This window comes from Chiroxiphia lanceolata, chromosome 6, assembly GCF_009829145.1.
Source record: "Chiroxiphia lanceolata isolate bChiLan1 chromosome 6, bChiLan1.pri, whole genome shotgun sequence".
Lineage (NCBI taxonomy): Eukaryota > Metazoa > Chordata > Aves > Passeriformes > Pipridae > Chiroxiphia > Chiroxiphia lanceolata.
Window position 1 is genome coordinate 31896949 of NC_045642.1, and position 22965 is coordinate 31919913.

Consider the following 22965-nt stretch of genomic DNA (forward strand, 5'->3'; position numbering starts at 1 on the left):
CACGGTAACAGACCATAATGTCACACTGATATACACTTTATGTGGCCAAACAAATGGACAGTATTTTTTTTTTCTAGTTATATTTTGGGGTTAGACATAAACCAGAATTCTAACAAGGTTTGTCTTCCCCCTCTCCAACCTGTTCAAATCACCTACTCGAAATCAGAGTTAAGTAAAATATGGCCATATCAACACTCGAATCTTTTTCTTTTCAATTAGAACTTAAAAAAAAAACCACCACAAAACAAACAAACAAAAAAAACCAAAACCAAACAAACACCAAAAAAACCAACAAAACAACCCAGGTCTTAGTAACACAAAAAATTGATAGGGAAGCAAGACTACATGGAAAAACAAATAAGGAAACACATAGTAACTATGCCCTCTATTTTCCATTTGCATTTCCAGCAAGGAAGAGAACAGGTCAAGTCAAGAGGAGGTCACTACCTGACTTTTAATAAGGAGTGAGGTTTGCAACACTTCTGAAAACCCAATAAATAATTAAGAGTGTTCTCACCAAACTCCATGAAAAAAAGAAAAAAAGTTACAAAGTTGCTGCAAAAATGTTAAGTTCAGATCTATGGCAGAAAAAACAGACAGCAGAGGCTATGACATATTTTGTAGAAATTAAATACAAAAGAATGTAAAAAGAAACAACAGTAGAAGTGAACTTTGAGAACAGAACAGCGTGACCAGTATCTCCAGGTACAGGAAAACAGTGTCAAAAGCGTAGTTGGAAAAAAATATCAATTAGATGTTGTGGACACAAAAGTTTAATGCAAGAGAGTAGTGAGTACTAGACCTGAGCACTAACTAGTTATAACTAAAAAACCCCAAACCTATAAAAATGAAAGCTGAACTATTAAGTTATCATGGAAACAGCCACAGTTTGAGAAAACCACAGCTTATAATAATCACGCAAAATCATCATATATACCGATGCGATTAATTTATTAAGCAGGTATGTAATTAGTCGGTTAAGCAATGAGTTAAGAGGCAATTTTTTTAAAGCCTGACAATTCATTAAAATACAATTTATAAACACAGCACTGCATATAGTGCGAGGGCTTCTATCTTGAGGATTAATCGCAAGGGCGATCCGCTGCAGGGCTGGGGGGGAGGCGAGACGCGCCCCTCAAGGAAGACGTGGACCAGCACCACCGGGGCAGCGCCAGCCGCGTCCCCAGTCCCGCTCCGCACAGCGACCCGACCCGACCCGCTCCACCCCCCGCAGCATCCGCACCCTGCGGGCCCCGCTCACTACCTTCCAGGCCTGGCTCTGCCGCAGATCCTGGAAGTCCTGCCCGTAAATCGACTCCAGCACCTGGAGCTCGTTCTCCTGCCGCAGCTGGTAGCTCTCCGGCGGTTCCCCGGCAGTCTCCGCCGGCATCTGCTGCGCGCCGCTGGCCCGGGCCATGTCAGCTGCCCCGGCGGGGGCGGGCGGCGGCCATCGCGGACAGCACCCGCGCTGCCCCCCTGGAAGTGGCGCCGGAGCGCGGCCCCGGCACCGCCCCCGCGGCGGCGGGAGGAGGAGGAGCCGGGGGGGGGGGCGACTCTGGGGGCTGGTGGTTCGCCCACCAGGAATATATCGAGTTGGAAGGGACCCATAAGGATTACTGAGACCAGTTCCCTGCTCCTCACAGGACTGCCTGAAACTAAACTGTGACTAAGAGCACTGTCCAAACTCTGGGAGGCTTGGTGCCATGACCACTTCCCTAGGGAGCCTGTTCCAATGACCAACCACTCTGGGTGAAGAATCTTTTCCTAATGCCCAGCCTGACCTCCCCCAGGATAAGCGTCCGGTTATACCTATAATACAGAGATACGCAGCAAATACGACTAGTTACTGTGCAGATTTTTTTTTAATAGACCTTGAGAAAGATTTGCAAAAGGGAAAAGTAACCACAAAATTCAGAATGCATTTAATGTAGAGCTGAGGCGGGATACAAGTTCCTGTGAAAACTATGAAAATATTTCCACAGTAATGAATACTATGTGAATAATAGCATGTGGAGGGCAAGCAGCCTTAGTCTTTTGCTAGTTAAACCGCAAACACAAAGTGAGGCCAGACCCGGTGAACACCCCTCAGCCCCTGGGTCTCCTTGGTGGAACTTGCCAGAGAGAGGAAGCTGGGGGTTCTCAGGAGAGCAGTGGTAACCAAAGAAGAAAATGTGCTTTTCTTTGGTCACTTCTTGTAGTAACTACTGAACAGGACTGCCACAAGATGTAGCCTCCAGTAAGTTTTAGGATCTTAATAAAGAAACCCCAAATAAATTCATACATACAAGCTTATTGACTAGGTGAGTAATCCCCAGGCAAAGAAAAATGTTACAGTAGTCTACAGCTTGCTACCATGCACCCAGATATATAAATCGAGTTTTGGTGACTTTCACTTTACTCCCCGACCTTCCAGTACAGACTTTTTGTTATAGAACACTTCAGGAGGGACTTATGCTAATGAACAGTTTCTATAGCCCTCAATTTTCCTTCTGAAATTGAAAGCTTGTTCCATGTGTGTGTTTATCTTTCAGTCACACTTAAATAATGTTCATTAGTACCTAACCAAAGCCGAGTATTAAATTGTATCACTGTTGTTATGCTGTTCTCTATTCCTTACCACTCCTGGAATGTGTCTTTAGTGGTAATGTATTTCTGTCTCATGTTTTTTGTGGGAAATGCATGACCAAAGCTGGGTAGTGTTTATCTCACAGCAAGAGAGATCTCCTTTTGCTCAGTCAAATGACCTGGGGCACTGTAACTGACCACTGGAGTTTCCTCTGGTGCAGTTGAGTATGCTTATCTATCAATTTGTATAACTAGTTTCCCTGTGTTAAAGACAAGAAATAAAAGTTTCCAGGGCACAGATTCATCTTCTCTCCCACACAGAGACACAGCAAGAATGGCCAATTAGATGCTGTGATGCAGTAAGTAATTAAGAAACGCAAGTAAAATTTCCTTTAACAGAAATTATGGGTTTATACTTCCTAAGCACGTGGTGCGGGGCACACAGCCCAGCACCTGGGAAACTTCTCCTGTGTTACACTGTGTAGCAATGGGGGGGTCGGGCAACATTATGCATTGTTAAAGCTGCCCAATTGTTCCCATTCTTTGTGACTTGGCAAAATTTTAATGGTTTGAGATGAAATTTTCTAGACCAGATGTCTACCTCAGGCTATTCTTTTTCTCTTAATTTCTTCTATAATGATTCATTGTTTCCAAGAAGAAAGGCAGATAATCATGACATAATCATGAAAACATTCTGAGAATTTATTTTAAAAAGTCTTGTACCCCAGCAGAAGTGTGAAAATTTGATGAATGAAGGGGAAGAGACAACCTTTTTCAGTGCTGTGGCTTTGCTAGCTAACCTTGTGAAAACCTGCATAAACTGAATTGAATTACATTACTGAGGGGAGTACTCATATGCTCCCCATAGATTTACTGGAATGCAATGAACATCCACCTGCCCTAAAGATATGCAAGACTGCATCTGGACAGAAGCTTCCCTTCTAAAATTTAAGACAAAATTATTAAACCTATCATGTGTAACAACATTAAAATTTAATTCTAGCTATTAAAATTTAATGAAGTGAGGTGTGAGAATGTGCTTTCACTTCCCCATGGGCATAGTGAGGGGAGATCAGTCTTCCTAGGTGAAGTGCAGGAGAGAGGGGAAGGGTCCTGAGTGTTAAGAGCAAGAAGTGTGGCACAAAATAAACCCTCTTGCATTCTGTCTTGTCCCCAGAGATCAGAGGGGCTGGGTGCAGCTGGGCTTATTCTGACTATAACCAATTTGTCATTATATGTCTGGCCGTGTTCAACAGGAACTTCTACAACCACAAATTCATGAATAGTGGAGTTTATTGAAGCAACAAAAATACAGAGTAAGAATTGCCACTGATAAATGCAGTAGCCGTAACAGATCTCTAATAATATTGTGTTAATCTGGGTAACAATAATATTCGTGCTTATCAAGACAGCATCCCCAGTTGAGGGGAGGGAGAGCAGAATAGCCTGTTCGCTGTCTCCAGGGTCTTTCTCCTAACAGGTGAGATGTCTGCCCTCCTCCAATCTGTGCTATGGTCCTGCTATGTTACATATAGCATGATCTAAGTGGAGAGTTGCGTAATACAGTCATTCATGTGGTAGCATGTACTTCATTAAACTTATTAGCATATACAGCATTTTAATATTTAAATGACCTTTAATCCAGGCAAACATTTCTTTTCTGGCCATGGCGTCCTTCAAAGTTCTGGTCATACAACTTACTTCTCTTCTGTTCCATTTGCCAGTCAAACTGGGACCATCCTATCTCCACAGGACCTTTTCCTTTAGCCAAGTCATCCTTTCTTAATGTCAACTATGCAGATCTATGCAACGACAACATAGAGGGTACACAGTGTAGGCTGTAGATAGCAAGCATTAGCCCTTGCCTGGTGTCTTAGTCATCATCCCGTCCTGAGGGAGGAGCTGGAGAAAGGGATCGCTTCATATGAGGAACAGTGCCTTGAAGGTGGCAGGGAGGTGAAGGGATGGAGGTCAGGCTCTGGTTACAGAGGATATGTCCAAAAGGAGGAAGAAACCCATTTGAGTGTCTAATGAAAGACAAGATGAGTGGAAAGCATGGTGGAAGCTGCTGATTATTGCCTGGGGAGAGCAAGGAAAAAATGGGACTCGTTGGACAAGGTGAATGAGTTGAGGTGAGAGAAAAGGGTAAGAGGGTGATTGAGCCTGGGGCCACACTGGGAGTGAGTAGGAGACATCAACTACTGGAAAAAAGGCTGGAGCAATGAGCTGGGAGACTCATGCTCCCAGAGGAATGAGTGGAGCCTGCAAAGGGCAGGGGCCAAATACACAGAGGTGCAAGCAGAGGTTTGGCCAACAGCCTTCAGGACCTGTGGTGGAATGGGGTGGTGGCAGTCCCCCATCCCTGTGGTCAGCAAACATCTTTGAACCCATGGCACAGCACCCAGCTCTGTCCTGTGTCACCCAAGTTCACATCACAGGTGACAGGATGTGTGCCACTGAAATACATCTCGTGGGTGTCGGGTCCCTGAGGAAGCCTTGCTGTGCAGGGACCATGCTCATGGGTAGCTCCTCTTCTTGGAGCATTTCCAGATTGGCTGGCAAGTGGCTGAAAAAACTTTATTGTCGCTGATAATGTCGGAACGGCCAATGCGACACAGATATCAGAGTCAGACGTAGTCCAGGTGCAAGGTGATCAGGAAGCTGTTTATTGCTCTCAAGTGTTGCTTTTATACTCTTCGTACACTATCGTGCCACAACACAATTGGTCAAAAGTCTCAAGCATAAAACACTGCACACACTCTTACTGGTGACACTGAAGACACTGTGCATGCTGTGACATGCTATTGGTGACACTATACACATTTTGATTGGTGACCTTTGGTCTGGGCTGCATTACGTTTGTTCTGTCCACCATTACAATAAATATTTCCTAAAAGTTGTTTAAATTCCTCGTCACTAATTGCCAGGCTGCTGACAGGTTCTCTGTCAACCCCAACACTTTATTGTCTTGATTTTTAACTAGCCACCCGCCTTAAGTCTTCAAATTAAAGGCAAATGTGCACCTCCTATATGGATGCACAACTTTTGCACAGTCAAAGCCCAAACTTATTACATCTACTGAGGAGCTTTACTGGCAAATTATATTAAAAATATCTATTTTAACAAACAACACTAGAATCCAGCACCGTCTTTTGAAACCCTGTCCTCAGAATTACGGACCTGTTTTAAAATACCGATTCAGAAACGCTCCCAGCCACCGAGCGAAATGGCGGCTCCGCCGTGCGCGGCGGCCACGTGATGGCGGCGCGCCCGCCCCTCTGGAGCGCGGCGGCTCCTGCCCCACCAGTCCCGCCCGCCCCGCCGGCCGCCGCCTCCCGCGGGATCGCGGCGGGGCTTGGCGGCAGCCAGCACTGTGGGCTGGCGGGGTCGCGGGCAGCGGGGGCGCAGCGGCTCGGCTCCCGGGCCGGGATGTTGGCACACGAACGAGCGAGGTGTCGCCGCCAGCCGCGCTCAGTGCGGGGCGCGCTGAGAGCGGGGCGCGCAGGGATCGTACGGAGCCCTCTCGGTTCACTGGAGGCTCGAGCGCCCCCCGCCTTGGGATTCAAAACCAAATTAATTTTCCCCGAGAAATAGCTGGAGCGCAGTGGAACCCAGTGAGCTGTCACTGACCTCTCTGGACGCTGTGTAAGGGTCCTTGCGGTGTCCAGCGCCGCGCCGAGCCAGGAGGGAGGCGGAGGGGCGGAGGGGGGGGCGGGGGAGGCGAGCCGTGCCTCACCGCGGGAGGAGCGAGCTGGAGCAGATGGGCCAGGGGGAAAACCATGTCTTTCCTCCCTCAAGGCTGTGAAGAAAGGCAGCGCCAACACTGAGAGTGGAGTGGGGGGAAAGAGCTTGTGGTCCCTCAACTTTTTCAGACCAGTTTTGGTGTGCAGTGAACCCTGGTGCGCGGGGGGAGCGCCGCGACCCTCGTCGGAGTTGGGAGGATGAGCCGCGGTGCGGGCTGTGATTCTGTGCACTGTGATTCCCTCATTCTCGCTTATTGCGGTAAAACATGCTGAGGAGACCTGTGGCGGTGTGAAGCAAGAAATATGGGAGAGCTGATTGCAAGGAGAAGCCTGGCTTGTTTTCTGTTTTCCTTCACTGGCTATCATGATTTACGAGGTGGAAACGCGAACAGCCGGCCCTGCTGCCCGGGACACAGGAATGTGGTGAAGATGCCTCCGAGAGTAGGGGCTGTATCCTTAGAAGCGCCTTTTTGCCTGTGGGCACCATTTACTCGCTAAAGGGAAGGGCTCAACAACCTGTGGTCATTAGGTGGTAGCAGAGAGGGCAGGAACTCCGCCATGGGGTACGACAAAAGCTGGATGTTGAGGAATGATAGCGACCATGCCCCGTACCAGGCTGTCACCAGAGCTCTGGAGATGAGGAACGCCTCGGCTGAGCAGATGGTGTGGCAGGGCGGGAACGTCAGCGAGGCCGGGGCCGTGGAGAGCGAGGAGCACGGCGAGGAGCGGGGCTACCGGCACTTCACCACCACCGTGCAGATTGTCATCTTCGTGGGCTCCTTGCTGGGTGAGGCAGAGTTGCTGGAGTTTTTTTTGATGTGTTTTTTTCATCCTTACGGTCGGAGACTGCAGACCAAATGATAACTACATCATTTGATGCCTTAGTCACTCTTCGTTTTGCTTTTCAGGTCCTCAAGTGTATGATTTCAAGTTCCTTGTGGGTTTTGATGAATAAAGGCTATAACTGAAATGCTATTTATCACAGATGAGAACTTATACATTATATATATGTATTAGTAAACTTTTCTATCAGAATTTAAATGGACAAAAGTTAAATGGGTTGATTACGCCTTTATTTTCAGCTCCAATGGAATCTGTTTAATATAAAAAAGGATGTGGGGTGTTTTAAACAAGTTTTGCTAAATTTCAGTTTCACACTGCGGTAATTTGGTATTTGTGGCCTGCAGGTTTTAAATTAATCCTTTGAAAGTACTTTATTCTACAAATATGTGTAACCATATGCAATCTTGCCCAGTTATTATCCTTACAGTAGGAATCATAGACTTTAGATATGTGGTAGTAAACTGTTGTCATATAACTTTACAAATGCATGTACGTTTCCTTTAGGGTGCCTGTAGTAGGTTGTTTTGTTGGGAATACAGATGTATGCATTTCTTAGCAAAAAAAAAAAAAGGTGAAATAAGCCTTATGGTCAATCAAGTTAGCACTGTTTGGGAGTTCAGTAGGCTGGATTTCAGTAAAATGCCACTACTATCTCATTTATTCAAAGCTAGTTGCTGGAAATGATAAGGCTTTTCACACAGGGCTTGACTAACAGAGTGTCCAGCTCTCCTAGGTAAGTCCAGGTGGACTTTGCTGATGGTCATTTACTCTTATTGTCAAGGATGTGGTTTGGGTTTTCCTGGTCTTGAGTAATGCTAAAATCCATTTCTGTGTTCAGGGTAGTAAGTTCTAATATCTGTTTCATTTTGGTAATACTTAGTAGCACTTAAATAATGGTAAGCGTAGTCTTGGAACAGGGTTGAGCCTCAGTCAGTGATATACTTACTAGTTATTGCTGTAGGTCACTGAGTCTTTTGGCATCAATTACTCCTCTCTCCCCATGGTTCTTGCTTTTTTTCTTTTTAGCACACAAATAGTGTGGGGAAGGGACTCTCTTTTTCCGTATGTTGCACAGTACCTGGCACAAAATGATAGCCAGCAAATATTGCCCTAAAATAACTAGACTGGGTGAGAGAAGTCAGAAATTTAGTTATTTATTTTTTTTTGTTTTGAGCCTGAAAGAGAGCCAAGAGCATGGATCCTACAGTTTTATTTGAAGAAGGAAACAGACACACTCAGGTAATCCCTGCTTCAGAAACTAGGAGTTTTGAAGAACCGACCAACCAAAAAATAACATAGCTACAAATTCTGCAAGGCTAATGTAAGTTATGGTTTGGTACTCCTGCAATTTGTTTTCAAGAGATGGACTGTGAAAAAATTTGAACATGTCACAAGGGGTTTATATGCAGATTGGATGGCTGGGAGGCTGATGAAGCTTCCACATCAGTAACTTCTCCAGAACTGTCAAAGAGCTAAACAGGAGAGGAAATAATGTGCTTCTTTTTAAATGATGAAAATGCACTAGGTCCAATGACAGATGTTAGCAGCGGGCTTCATGAATTTACAGTGATGGAAACCAATTTTAACTGTTTTTTTGAAACTACCTTCTTTTCCAGTCTCCCTGCTGCCCTGAAATACTAATTTAAGAACATTTATGATACACACTATTGTAACAACTAAAAACTTGTGAATCTTTAAAGTGTCTTCCCATATCATCCCTATGAATGTAGTGCTATTTTCTCTTTACTGAATGGAAACAAAGCCACCAAAAAGCTGAAGCCCTGATCTCCAGAAGGTCTTAGGACTTCAGTGCCTGCATGCTCAACTCTCATATGTGCCAGAAGTTTCACGTGTGCACGTGCTGGACAGTATATCTGCATCAGCAGGGGATAACAACTTGATACTTACCTCACTCTTAGGCTTGCACAAACGCTGTTAATTAAGTTATCATTTATTTTCTGACATGGTCCTTAGAGTGTGAGTGTCATCCAGGTCTTTTCTCCATCAGGTGAGCTCCTCACTTGAGCTGCAGAATAGCAGTTCTTTGGTCTGGTGAGTCTCAGGTTCCTCTTTACAGAGAGATAACCCTTAAGACTATCCTTCCTCCTGAAGCATGAGATGGGGGTCATGGCCCTCAGAGGTAGGATGTGTGGGTTTGAATCCTCTGTGGTTTGGGTGGATGTACAGCTTGTGCATTTCACAACATCAGTGTGTGCCCAAGCCACTTAGCTGTTGGATAAAATAGCACTACCCTTTTAAAGGAAGAAATTATTTCTATTTCCAGCTTGAAAGGGAACAAATGTATATGACTCAGTCTTGATAATGATTACTGGGGTCTGACACAAGCAGTAGTCTACAGCATGGAGAGGCCCAGGTCCTAAAAGAGGGAAGAATCACAGTTGGTGTTGTGAATTTAATTTAGGTTCCTGCTGTGCAGAAGAATGTGATATCAGTTGTGAGAGAGATGTACATTATGGGTTTTTTTTATTCCCATTTAAGACCCCTGTTTGAGACTTGTAGAGTCCCAGACCCCGGGAAGACTTGTAGCAATAGCAAAAGTTCTTGTGTTAGTTTTCACTGTGTTGTGAAAAAACAGTGCTATGGTGAATGTTTTTCATACTTACTGAGGGCAAAGAAGAGTCAAATTGTTCTTCTTTATGGTTACTTTTAAATACATTGAAAGCTCATCCTCAGTTTATTTGTCTGTTTTAGGTAATAATATCAGTGATACTAGATTCTGGAATTTTTGTTTGTCACAAGCTTGCCAAACCTTGAACCTGGATGTGACCTTAACATGTGCATCAGAGGATCTAACTGGTTGAACAAACCAGGAATATTAAGACGAGGCTTGCTAAATGTCAGATTTTTTTCCTATTTTTTTTCCTAATTTTTAGAAAGTTTTCATTGTTAAAAAATTCTGATTTTGTGAAGAATCAGATCGTTCCATGCTTGGAATGGACAGAACATAATTATTTAGTCATGAAATCACTAAATATTTAGGGCACTTAGGGATGAGATTTCTTCTGGTAACTTGGGTATGAGTTACTGAGTTAAAGAAGCTATAATATACTTAAAAGGTACAGTTTTAAGTAGCTGTTCCTGTGACTTTGAGTCTGTTCACACAAACTTTCTATTGTTGCTCTTTCACTACTTGTGTGGAATTTCTCACCTAGCAGAGTACCTATGATGTTAATATTCAAGAACCAAGGAGTAAAATGAGTAAATCTGTGTCTCTGTACTTTCAACCCAACTGGTACTGCCAGTTATGCCCTCCCTTGACTGTAACCTACCACAAGGTTTCTGCACAAGACAGGAAGCATTGGAAGGAGAAATGTGGTCAGTTTAGTTATCCTGGTCAGCAGCTCAGTTTGCCTCTATGAAGGAAAGATTTGCAGTATATTTAAGACTTGTAAGCTATTTCTTTCTGTGATGCTGTATCTGAGTGCATGAACTGGGGAATTCATCTGGTAGGCTTAAATGCTTTGTATGTGTTGATAAACTTAGCAAATGCAGAAGCTAAGGTACCAAGGGTGTGAGAGACTAGAAGGCTTTGTTAATGCTGTCTTCCTGTGCAGCTCCACGGCTAGTAATGGCAGTTCTCATAGTAAGGACCTTTCCTAGCCTGCAAGCTAACAGCTCTAGGCAGGACTAGAATAAAACAGTGAAAACACATGCCACTGGTGTTTCTCGTTCCACTGCTTGAACTATGCTTGGGTCAGGGAATGTGGAACATGTTACAGAAAAGAAGGCAAGCATGGTGAACATCAACAAAAGCACTATGGAAAGAACCATGCCTCCAGTACCACTTTCCTTTTCTGATCCACATGCGTACTTAAAACTCCCTGAAATCAAGAGAGTGGGTGCCTCAGGAACTCTGGAAGGACAAGTGCATGTGTAGAGAGAGATGTTTCTGGTGTGGGGTCAGGGGAGTTGCACTCAGTATTCTGTTTAAACCATAGCTTAAGGTACTGTACGACTAAATTTGTTGCTGCTAAGAGAAGTTACTATAGGAGAACAGAAGCCAAAATAGTTATGATGCTTCTGACAATTGTCTTAGAGATGACTGGTTTTTGAACCTCTCAACCACCTTACCTTAAATATGGGGGGAAGTGAAAGGCATCAGTGGGAAGAATTACTGATTTTACAGGCCACTGGAACGATACAGGTGGGAGCACTGTGACATGAGAAGAAACACGCTGTAAGTACTGATTACTTCAGTTCACTTAATCCCATGTGGTAAAAGGTGTCAAGAGATTCAAGCTTTTCATGCCCTAACTCATTTTGAAAGGATGTAGAAATCATCAGTGGAAGAACAAGAAAGGTAAAGATTTTCTTTGAGATTGATTGTTTCACTTCCACTAATCCTGCACAGATCTCTCCACTCTGCAGTTCCCTGTATTCTGCCTGACTCAGGTTAGGTAATTTTTTATTGCCTTGTGAGAACTGTAGGAACTGTTTTGTTTTATGTAACCTGTGTTTCAGGCCACTTCCCTCCACCTGCTACCAGATGAATGTGGCTAAGATGACGAAATCAGGATTACTTATGGAAGTGAATTATGATTTTCAGTCACAGTAATACTGGCTACGTTTCTTAGCTGACGAATTCAAACGGCTGTTATCGAAGGGATGAAGTTGATAAAAGGAAAGATAAAATAAAATTTAGGTTTCAGACTACTGCCTTGTCAAAAACTAAACTTTTGATGATGGAGACCATATTCTCCATCCTCATGATTTTTTTTTTTTGACAGGTTATCCTGTTTGTCTGCCTCTGGGTTCTTGTTTCAGAGTTTTTCTTCTGAGTCTGTCCGCTTCACAATGTTGTTCTGCCACCTATTGCCATATTAACAGAGTGCCACCAGTGATGCAAATTCATAATAAAAGCACAGTTTTTCGTGCAGCTGCTGAAGTTGCTTCTCTTTAAACAGGAGTAAAGTTCTGCTTGGGATTTTTTTTCCCCTTTAAATGAAAAAAAAAGATTTAGTGAGTTTTGCTGATTGTGTAGGGATTTATTTGGAAGAAGACTGCTGAGTACTATTGGAATGGTAGAAAAGGAAAATCTGTAGCGTTCTCATGTGCATGGGAAGTTGGTTTCTCCTGCTGGAGAATAGTTAGGCTTCAGCTTTTGTACGATTCGTTGTGATCACAAAGGTCAGCATGTCTCAGAGAAATGCAGGCCAATGAGGGTTGTGACCAAGACTCTTCCTGTGCTAGGTTGTCTGTACATTTGCCAGGTATGGACAGAGCTTGTTCTCACAGAGCAAGTACAGAAACCAGGAGGTTCAGGAGCCTATAAGGAGAGACCATGTTTTTTGCCTGCTACTGCAGTGGAGACAAGACTGTGGTTTGACTGACTGAGATCAATGGGCTAGGAAAGTGAGACTCTGCTGACTTTTCCTGTAGTGCCTAACAGACTGAGAGTTACATCTGGCTGTGCAGATACATCTGCATTGGCTTTACAAATAAGAGGACCCTAAGGTAAAGAAGTTTCCACCATTTGAGAAGCATGCTGTGCGGCAATATTACCTTATGAAACAGTTTATTGCTTTTTGTTTTCCATTCACCCCTTTCTGAGACCTATGTGAACTGTGCATTCTAGCTTTTCTCTTGTTTGTTCTCTCATCATGAAGACTGTATTGAGAGATGGAGCTTATGCAGTGATCTCACTCTTCCATTTTTTGGGATATATTTCAGGCTGCTTGGGCTTATAATATACAAAGCATGCTGTGAGGATTAACTTACATCATGGTAGGACTGGAAGTAGCACTGCAATGTTTCAGTAATGCAGAGCAGAGCAGCCACGTTGTGGCAGGAGATCACCAGTGCTGTTGGTGTTACTCATCACACACTTGCAGTCAGAAGAAATAGAGGCTTCAGATCTTCCAGAAAGAGGTCAAAGGGGTAGATAAAATTTTATAGGTTGTTTTTCATTAGATTTAAAAATTTAAATTTGTAACCTGAAATTTATAGTATTTTTTAATTCAGACTATTTCTTCCCTCCACCTCCTCCTCCACATAAAAAGAAAACAGCAACAAGCTCTAATATATTCTTGGCTGCTATTCAAAAATGAGTAAGCAGTTTATGAAAACAGAGTATTTGAACAAGGTAACTGTGAACAAATACTATCAATTTGATTCAGAACAGTATGGAGTTACTGCTTTTACTCTTGTGGCTAGTTTGAAAAAGAATACGTGTGGTCAATGACTTGAAATAGGTGACAACTGATGACTGGCAAATCAAATATGCTTTTTTTGTTTGTTTTAAGCTTGGGATGACAGAGGACTCCTTTTCAAAGTGAGTAAATTTTTAATAGGTTTCTTTTTATTAAAGATGATTCTTGAGATCAGTTTTGCAGTGCATATAGGAGTACAGCAGTACCGATCTACAAAGTGTATTTTCCTCTTGTCATTAGAAGGAATCAGTCTGCAGTGACTAATTATTACTTTAGCACAGCAACCAAACCTTTGGCAAAAGGAAGAGGGTGTATTTCATCTGAGTTTTGGTGGGGAGAGGTCTGTGGAGATGGCTGCAACTGCTTTCAGCTGAGTGCAAGCAGTGGGAGAGGATCTTGAAAATGAAGAAGAGAGTCTCCAAAGAGCACTTGTAGCCAGCATACACAGTGAGTTTAGCTTGAAAGGGGGATAAAATTGGTAGGTGAAATACAGTGGACAATAGTATATTCTGTTATTCTCAGGAGAAGGGCAAGGATGACCAGGAATAACGGTATTGAAGGAAATGAGGATATGTGCTCTCTCACTCTTAACACAAGTTTTTCCACAGTTCACTTACTTGCATACAAATTCACATACCATTAACTGCAGTTAAATGGAGGAGCTTATCACAGTCATAGAATCAGCCCAGTTGGAAGGACCTCAGAGATCATCAAGTCCAACCCTTGATCCAGCACTACTGTGGTTGCTAGACCATGGCACTAAGTGCCACATCCAGTCTCTTCTTAAAAGCCTCTAGGGATGGAGAATCCACCCCTTCCCTGGGCAGCCCATTCCAATGCCTGATTACCCTCTCTGTAAAGAATTTCTTCCTAATATCTAACCTAAACCTCCCTGGCAGAACTTAAGACCGTGCCCTCTTGTCCTACTGATAGTTGCCTGGGAGAAGAGACAACCCCCACCTGGCTACAACCTCCTTTCAGGTAGTTGTAGAGAGTGATGAGGTCTCCCCTGAGCCTCCTCTTCTCCAGGCTAAACAACCCCAGCTCCCTCAGCCTCTCCTCGTAGGCCTTGTGCTCCAGTCCCTTCACCAGCCTGGTTGCTCTCCTCTGGACCTGCTCCAGCACCTCAATATCCTTCCTGAACTGAGGGGCCCGGAACTGGGCACAGCACTCCAGGTGTGGCCTCACCAGCCCTGAGTACAGGGGAAGAATCACTTCCCTGGTCCTGCTGGCTGCACTGTTCCTGATCCAGGCCAGGATGCCATTGGCCTTCTTGGCCACCTGGGCACACTGCTGGCTCATGTTCAGCTTCCTGTCAATCCAAACTCCCAGGTCCCTTCCTGCCTGGCTGCTCTCCAGCCACTCTGTCCCCAGCCTGTAGCGCTGCAGGGGGTTGTTGTGGCCAAAGTGCAAGACCTGGCACTTGGCCTTGTTGAACCTCGTCCCATTGGAATCAGCCCAACTCTCCAGTCTGTCCAGGTCCCTTTGCCGAGCCCTCCTGCCTTCCAGCTGATCGACACTCCCCCCCAACTTAGTGTCATCTGCAAATTTGCTGATGGTGGACTCAATCCCCTCATCTAAATCATCAATAAAGATATTAAACAGGACTGGGCCCAACACTGATCCCTGGGGGACACCACTAGTTACTGGCCACCAACTGGATGCAGCCCCGTTCACCACCACTCTCTGGGCCCGGCCCTCCAGCCAGTTCCTAACCCAGCACAGAGTGCCCCTGTCCAAGCCATGGGCTGCCAGCTTTTTCAGGAGTATGCTGTGGGAGAGGGTGTCAAAGGCTTTGCTGAAGTCCAGGTAGACACATCCACAGCCTTCCCCTCATCCACCAGACAGGTCACCTGAGTTGTCCTTTTACACAACTAGGCTTGGGTGAGATTATATCCCATTATAGAATCATAGAATAGAATCCCAAAATGGTTTGGTTTGGAAGCAACCTTAAAGATTGTCTAGTTCCAATCCCCCTGCCATGGGCAGTGACACCTTCCACTAGACCAGGTTGCTCCAAGCCCCATCCAACCTGGTCTTGAACACTTTCAGGGATGGGCAGCCAAAAGTTACCTGAACAACCTGTTCAAGTGTCCCACCACCCTCACAGGAAAGAATGTCTTCTGTATAGCTAACCTAAGTTTCCCGTTATCATGGTTTGTAGTTTATATTCTTTTCATATTACCAAGGTCTGAGAGTTTGCATTTGCTCCTGAGGTTATTTGAGTATCTTCACAATTTTCATGTGATAAGGTTTGGTAAGGCCTTTCCTCCTTTCTTCTTACAACCTGGCTTACATAAAAATTGTAGGGAATACTGGGTAAATCTGGGCCCTTCCTTGGTTACAAACTGGTCACCAAGGAAGGCCCAGACCAAACTACCACATCATGTTAGCCATGTAGATGAAACTGAATTTCTTCTATTAAAAAATAATTATTTTTAGACATTTAGGAAAAAAAACCCACAAAAATTGATGGAAATTATAATGAGAAAGAGATGTCCTCTAGACGTCTAGTGTCTATTCCACAGATTAAATATGCATATTACTTTCTGTGTATTTTTTACTAACTGTATCCCAAATAATCCCAAATCCAGGAAGTTTTTCCAGACCTTTTAGGTCAATGCCTTATTTGAGGTTTGGGGAATTAGGCTCTTTTTACTTGCTCTTTTGTCTTCCCAAATCTGTCTTGTACAGAAAGAAAATTCACTGGAAAGGCTGAGGATGCTCTGGAAAAGTTTAAACTCTATTTCAGTGGTTATAGCACTTTTTCAGAAACTGTGGGTTAGGTTGGTTACCTTCTGGTTAGCCATGTTATGATGATATCAAAGGGAGGTGTCCTTCAAAAGAAAACAGTGCCCTTTGAAAGAGATTCCAGATTTTCACAGTGCAGTGTGAGCCCCTGCTGCCTTCCCAGTGTCCTGCAAGATTTCCCAGATTCTCCCTGCCCCTGAAGCTGCTTTTCTTCTCCCTGTCTTGATATCTTTGCAGACAGATGTAAAATGGAATTGTTACAGCAAGTAATTTATAAAGGGATTTGTACTCCTTCTGGAGTACAAACCCAAAGTAACTGGTGGTCTAGGTAATGTGCTTGCAAAGGTAAATGCATACTAGCATAGGGAATAAATATCTCTATCTTTGAACAGCTACCAGTGAAATTTGCTAAAGGCATTCTGTAAAGAATAGTGCAGGGAATCTTGCACTAAAAAAATACTGCAGACACATCATTCAAGTCTAGACTGAGAGAATTTTTAAAGAATAAGAGGGGTACATCTGCAAGAGGTCCAACAAAAATTTATAGCCCTGCCCCCAAAAAGAGTAGAACCATCTGAGAGGAAGAAAAAAAAGGTTTGGGAATGAGAATGACAGTGTTTTGTTTCTATTGGTGTCACACAAAAATTGAAATTGTTTTAGATGACATCTTCTAAAACAGGCACTTTTGCATAGATTAACTTAGTTTCTGCTTAGCTAGAATAGTTAAAGTTTGGCAAAGCAAAAAGCGACTGAAAATTGAGTCTAAAAGGAAGCATCAGGCAAATGATGATATGGTAGTGTTTGCGTGTAATAATAACTCCATAATAATAATGTATTACAGTATCATAACATTATGGTAATAATTTTGTCCTGTGGTTTTGTATGGGTGAGCCATGGACCCTGCAGCAGTAAGCCCACTTCAGGATGCACCTTGGTGAAGTCTGTCTAGAATAGGTATTATGCTTTTGCTCCTATGTGTGTTCAGGGGAACGCCTAAGCAATTCTCTTTGGAAAAAAATTGAGTTTGAGGAGAGGGTGAAGAAGAGGCTTGTGAGAATGCTGGGGCCCCCGTTGCCATGGAGACCTCTCCTCCCCGAGCTTCGGCAGAGGTGCCTTGTCTGAGGGGCTCCTCAGATAGCACTGCTGCTGCCTTTTAAAAGGGAGGCATTGGGAAAACAGCCATTTACTTAGTCTGGAAGTGTGTGAGATGCAGTGATTTATACCTGAAATGCATGTGCCTGATATGCTGAGAATATTGTGTGCTGAATAGTTCCTCAGTCATGTGCTGGGGGGTTAGCAAATGTCTCTAAAGATCATGTGTGTCAAGGATGTTAAACTGATCCCCATTTAGCACAGAATCAGAGAATATCCTGAGTTCGAAGAGACCCACAAGGATCATCAAAGTCCAACTCCTGGCCCTTCACAGGACAGCTCCAAGAGTCAAACCGTGTGTCTGAGAGCATTGCCCAAATGCTTCTTGAAGTCTGACCACTTGGTGCTGTGTCCAGCTCCCTGGGGAGCCTGTTCCACAGCACAGCCAGTGTTCTGAGTGAAGAACCTTTTCCTAATATCCAACCTAAACCTTTGGTGACGCAGCTTCATATCATTCCCTTGGCTCTTGTCACTGGTCGCCAGAGAGAAGAGATCAGCGCTTGTCCCTCCTCTTCCCTTCCTGAGGAGGTTGTAGACTGCTACTGTTTCGGGTGAGACTGATTAATTTTACTGTCTGTAGTCCCTATGTGAACACTTTAATGAGAGCTGTGAACCATAGCTCTAAGTGACTGGATGTCATGATTTGCTTTTCGCTGTGAGTTACATTTGCTGAAATGCCTGAATGCTGAAATGCTGGTGTATATATCACTCAACTGTTTTGAACTTCAGTAAAGATCTAGATACATCAAGATTTTGTACTGGATATTACAGGTGGTAAGTTACTATTTCATACATGAATGAACCCATGCACTTAACAAGAATTTTAAATGGTGCTAGTTCTGTTACAGATCTCATTTATTAGCTAGCTATTGGGCAGGCACTATGAGCACTTAAATGAGGGTTTTATTCTATTGTGTTCGTTTTTTAATAATTAATTTCTTATTTGTGTGATCTTGGAAAAAGTAAGTTTGCCACTTATTAGGAACATATTTCAAGATCTAGGAAATTGTATACTTTTCTTCCACTCATCTCCACAAAAGATTCTGGTAAGTATTCAAGTGCTGTTGAATCCTGTAGGCTGATAGAGGTGAACGTGCTGCATCTCTGTGCCCCCAGAACCAGCCATAGCAAGGCAGGGCACACATTCCCAAGAGGCACACAATACATCTGAGCAGCTACACGGACTGACACGGAAAGAAATTGCAGCACTCATGCAGACACAAGGCGCATCACTGGCCTTGTCCTCTTCTTTTTCCTCTGCTGCTTAGGATGAAAGCCCATTAGTATAAAATATATAAGTATATAGATACATAAGCCCAAATGGATCCCTCTGTAGTAGCTGGTCTTAGGCACCCAGTCTACGCAGTAGCTGGCCTGGGATCCTCTGGTCTCCCAGTTGGCTCACACACAGACACACAGATGTAGATGGCTCTCTCCAGTAGCTGGCTTGGAGGTCCAGGTCCTCTGCTAGCTAACTTTTAGAGCCCTCTTGTTCCCCCGGTTACCTGGCTCAGACTTATGGCCACACCAATACTTGCCGTCTAAGCATCTTCTCTTACATGCTGGTTAGTGTGGCTTGATGTTCAGTCATGATCACACACTGACAACACACCACACAAACGCTTATTCTCCGGTCTCTCCAGTCGTTGCCATCCTGATGCAACAGCCCTGATGTCCCATGGTCTTCCTCCAGTTACTGCACTTGGATTTCTGTATGTTCACAGATCCATGGAGTGGAGAACCCCTCACCCACGAGAAGAGTTGGAAATGAAGTTTAATGAGAAGATGGGATAGACTGTGCTGAACAGATGCAGGGCGTGGCACAATAAGTGTATGGCCCACATGCCAGTTTATAGATGGCTTTTATCTCATTTTCCTTCTATTCTCCCACATTTGTTCCCACCTAAACCACCATGAACTCTCCTTTTACCCTCTACCATAAACATCCTATAATAGGTCTTGTACAATCTCAGAATGCTCATTCCCTGCATCCCACAATGACTGCCTTACCCCTGGGCTAAAACCTCCTACTCTGAAAGGAGACCTGGAGAGCGTCCCCCACAGACCCCTGGATGGGGGTGACCCCTGGCCAATGGGGCTGAGCATGCCCTACTACAGACTGGTGTCAGGAGTTAAAGAGCACAGTTGCCTGTCTCAAATACTGTTAAGGCCACAGAAGGACTTAACCGTGAAGGGAGCAACAGGATTCTGCTAACTCCAGGCCTGGAGATGCAAGGGATATTTAGCACATCCTAGTTAATGCATCTGGGCAAAAATCCCACTGTGGCAAACTGTAAAGAAGCAACTGCTCATACGCATATCACTGGTCAAACAACACCCCAAGTTATGGAACAAATGACATCTGTGACCACCAATGACCACCAAAGCCCCCCTGAATATGCCTCCGTGGATACCTGGAACTTGGACTGTAAGATGAGCCACCATGGCAGGACCTTTAGATAAGATAAAGGTGGTACTATTGTCTGGGTGTTATCTCAGACCTAGGGGGAAGCTAACAAAGCTTAGGGAGAAAAATGTATCACTGGTAATGGACACAAAGAATGCAGAGTATACAGTCCACAAGGAAAGCAACTCAGCAACTGTGCTGAAATCTGCTCTGGGTAAAAGGTTACGCTGGCAGGGGAAGATCCTGACCACTGACTCATGGACCAGTGAGCCAAGAAACCCATGGACTCAAGAGGAAGACTGAGCATGCAGAGTAATTAGCATGAGAAGCGAAGGAATCATTTAACCAATAGAATAAGAGAACTGTGTAGCCAATGAGTGTTAATTCCTTTGTTTGCTAATATGTATAAATAGTGGAAAATTTTGAACAACCTTGGGACCCCCACCACCAAGAAGCCCAGAGGGACCAACGGGATGCCACTGGATCCACAGGTGGTGACTGTCTTCTGCTTGATCTCTCTCTCTCTCTCTCTCCTTCTCCCCTCCTCTTCCCCTGCCCCCCTTCTCTCCCCTCTCTTTTCTGTTTCTTTCTACTTCTCTACCTCACATTCATTGTTAAATAAAATCCTTGTTACTGACTTCGGCATAAGGTCTCGTTTTCTGGGGAGGGTTTGGGGCAGGGGCTTCTTTCTCTGAATAGGATTTTGTGGTTCCCATGCTTGCTGTTGTGTCTCTCTGCTCCTTCATCTTCATGGAGGTGAGCCTGTAATCACATTTCTTAGTATAACCTACAAACCACTTGTTTTTGATAATTTGGGTAAGATGAGACTCTGAGGTCATGCAAGACATTGTATGTGTACTAGTGGGAATATCAATGTAAAGTGTTTTGCACTGGAAAACACAAGTGGATTTTATATACATCATGTGTATATTTAAGGAAAAATTCCTAAAGTATCCGGGTAATGCTTTGTATTCCTGTTGTACTTTTTTTAACCCCTACACCCACCTGGCCCATCACAGAATTTGTAAATTACTCTAATTAATCTTGGATGTCCAGTATAGGTGGTCACTGGGGCAGCAGTTGAACTGGATGTCCAAAGACTTGGGATTTCTCCATATTATGTTTCCTGTATGTGCTGTCTCAATATCTCAAGAGTTCTCAAAATGTTTTGAAAGTAGGCTAGGTACTGCTAGAAAGTTTGCAAATGGCAGAAATACTAGTAAGGCAATTATTTTATTGTACCTCCCTTCATTTCCCTTCTGATTAAATGCTATCTCTGTAGGAAGTACAGCCTTTTGCTTTCTGAACAGTACTGTTACATGTAAGCCTTTTTTTATTTTTAGCATCTTCAAATTAGATTTAGCAGCTGGAAGCAGGAACAAGAACTGGTGCCTTGTAGGCAGCCAGCTTCCATAGAAACATTGCAATAAAGAGAATATCCTGGACTGGAAGGCTGGCTGAATAAGAAATCACATAACCTCTCATGGTAAGGCATTAGATTAGCCAGACAATGCAAATGGCAATTATGGTAGTAACAAAAGCAGTAGTGAAGCTGAAATGGTGATGGCAGGGAGAGCTCTAATTGTCTTATTCTCTGCTCATGGTCTTTTGCTGTTGTTGGCGATTGCTGTGGAGTGCTGCCTTTTAAAATACTTTATTAGCTATGATATTCAACACTGTAATGGGCATTCTTCTCCATCATGAATTGGCGGGCTTACTTCCTGGCAAATACAGTCCTTCTTTTGGTTTTACCAGTTCCTTCGGGGGGAAAAAAAAAGCCTGTGATTGTTTGGGAGACAGAGACTCTATTTTTAATCTGCTTTCTTCTACCACCTTTGACTTACTTTCTTGTCTGTCAAAGCAATTCCATACAAGAACTCATGAATTTCTTCCAGAAGACTGATGAAATACAAAGTAGTGTTGCTTCTTGTGTGACCGCTTGTATCTTTCTCCAGAAACCTTGTGTCATTTGGCATGTTTTCAAACTCCCACAGGCCTTCCTCTTGGTGTACCTCTATTTCTTATGGCACAACTGGATAGTTTCTCTGATACTGTAGAACAAGAAAAAAAGTCATTCATACAAGGAGCTAAAATACATTTTCTTCTGCTGTTGTCTGAATTAAATAGAAAAAGTGGAAAATACTGAGGTAGGGTGGTTTTTGTTGCTGTTTCAATTTAATATCTGTAATTTTTAGGAGAACAAAGAGGGTAGTCTGACTTGCCTTTTCCATTTGTTGTATTAGGCTATTTATTTCCCATAGCCTTTTCAGAGGAGCATTAGCTACAACCAATTTGGACTGTGTCAGTCTGAATCAGGTATTTCTCTACCTTTTGGCTTTCCCCAGCTCTTAGTTTAAATGTTTCCCTGCAATTTTAAGTCTGACTCCAGTTTGTTTAAGATACAGCAAGCCTGTCCTTCTTTTACGGGTTTGTCTTACCCAGAATGGTACCTGTCCCATTTTTTAATGTATCTAAAAACCCACTTCTCAGCATTCCCATCTCATTCAGCATTGAGACTCCAGATCTCTGCCTGCCCCCAGCATACAGAGCTCTTAATAACTCTCTTAATGACAGTGGTTAGGAAGATCCTGGTCTTCAGTATCCTGGTTGATTGCCTAAACTGAGTCTCTAGAACACTTCCCTGTGTTGCCAGTACTGATACAGACTGAGCATTGATCCTGTTCTCCCTTGTGAGCTATTGGGAGATCCCAGGAGATGTGCTGTCTTTGCACCTCACAGGCAAGTTACCCTGTGCACCTTCCTCTCCAATGTCTCAAAGCCAGCTAACTCTGTGCCGAGTAAAGCAACCTTCTGCCATTGCTGCTTCCTGTCCTTGAAGTTCTTTCTACTGCAGGTGCATCCAGTATGCAAGGGGATACTCTTGCCCAGGTGGATACTTTCTGTTCTTCCCCAAGACTCGTGTCCCCAGGACAAGATCTGCTGCAGTGGAGGTGAGGCTGTGTAGCAGTGTCCCTGTAGACATCATGTGGAACCTTTTTATTTGTCTTAGCTGTTCCAGTTTAGCCATTCCTACCTGAAGAGGGTGAAGACCAGGAACTACTTGTACATACACACACCTCCCTTCCCCCACCCCAGGCCCCCCCCAAAAAAAACCCCAAACCCAACCACCCTGAGTAGGTAATCAGACATGCTGTGCTCTGGCCAGTAGCAATGTTTGTTCCCATAATTTGACTGGCACATTGAGCTTAATGTGTTAGTTTTTTAAAAGTTTTATTTGTTTAGCTTGTCTTTTGCTTCAGTGGTTAAGATTGCTCTCCTCCCACTGTACTGTAGGATGATGCCCTTGTGAGATGCTTAGCAGCGAAGTAAGATG

At 43.9% G+C, this 22965-nt stretch overlaps 2 protein-coding genes across 11 annotated transcripts in view; one reads left to right on the forward strand and one right to left on the reverse strand.

Moving 5' to 3' along the window:
* Nucleotides 1–1494, reverse strand: part of EIF2AK4 (eukaryotic translation initiation factor 2 alpha kinase 4) — a 37253-nt gene extending 35759 nt beyond the window's left edge. For 4 of the 5 annotated variants that reach the window (XR_004357487.1, XM_032689986.1, XM_032689984.1 and 1 more), the window contains exon 1: nt 1265–1494. Coding sequence is in view for 4 of the 5 variants with exons in the window: in XM_032689986.1 (XP_032545877.1) it covers nt 1265–1417 (153 nt within the window). In the remaining variant the exon portion in view is untranslated. The remainder of the gene's footprint in view (nt 1–1264) is intronic. The other variant, XM_032689985.1, reaches the window with a different exon arrangement.
* A 539-nt stretch (nt 1495–2033) lies between these two features.
* The window catches only part of GPR176 (G protein-coupled receptor 176), a 39291-nt gene continuing 18359 nt past the window's right edge, over nt 2034–22965 (forward strand). For 2 of the 6 annotated variants that reach the window (XM_032689989.1, XM_032689995.1), the window contains exon 1: nt 6369–7095. In XM_032689989.1, coding sequence (XP_032545880.1) covers nt 6867–7095 — 229 coding nt within the window. In that variant the 5' untranslated portion in view covers nt 6369–6866. Of the gene's footprint in view, nt 2237–5952; nt 6211–6368; nt 7096–8325; nt 8391–22965 lie in introns of those variants that run through there. The other 4 variants (XM_032689990.1, XM_032689991.1, XM_032689994.1 and 1 more) reach the window with 4 other exon arrangements.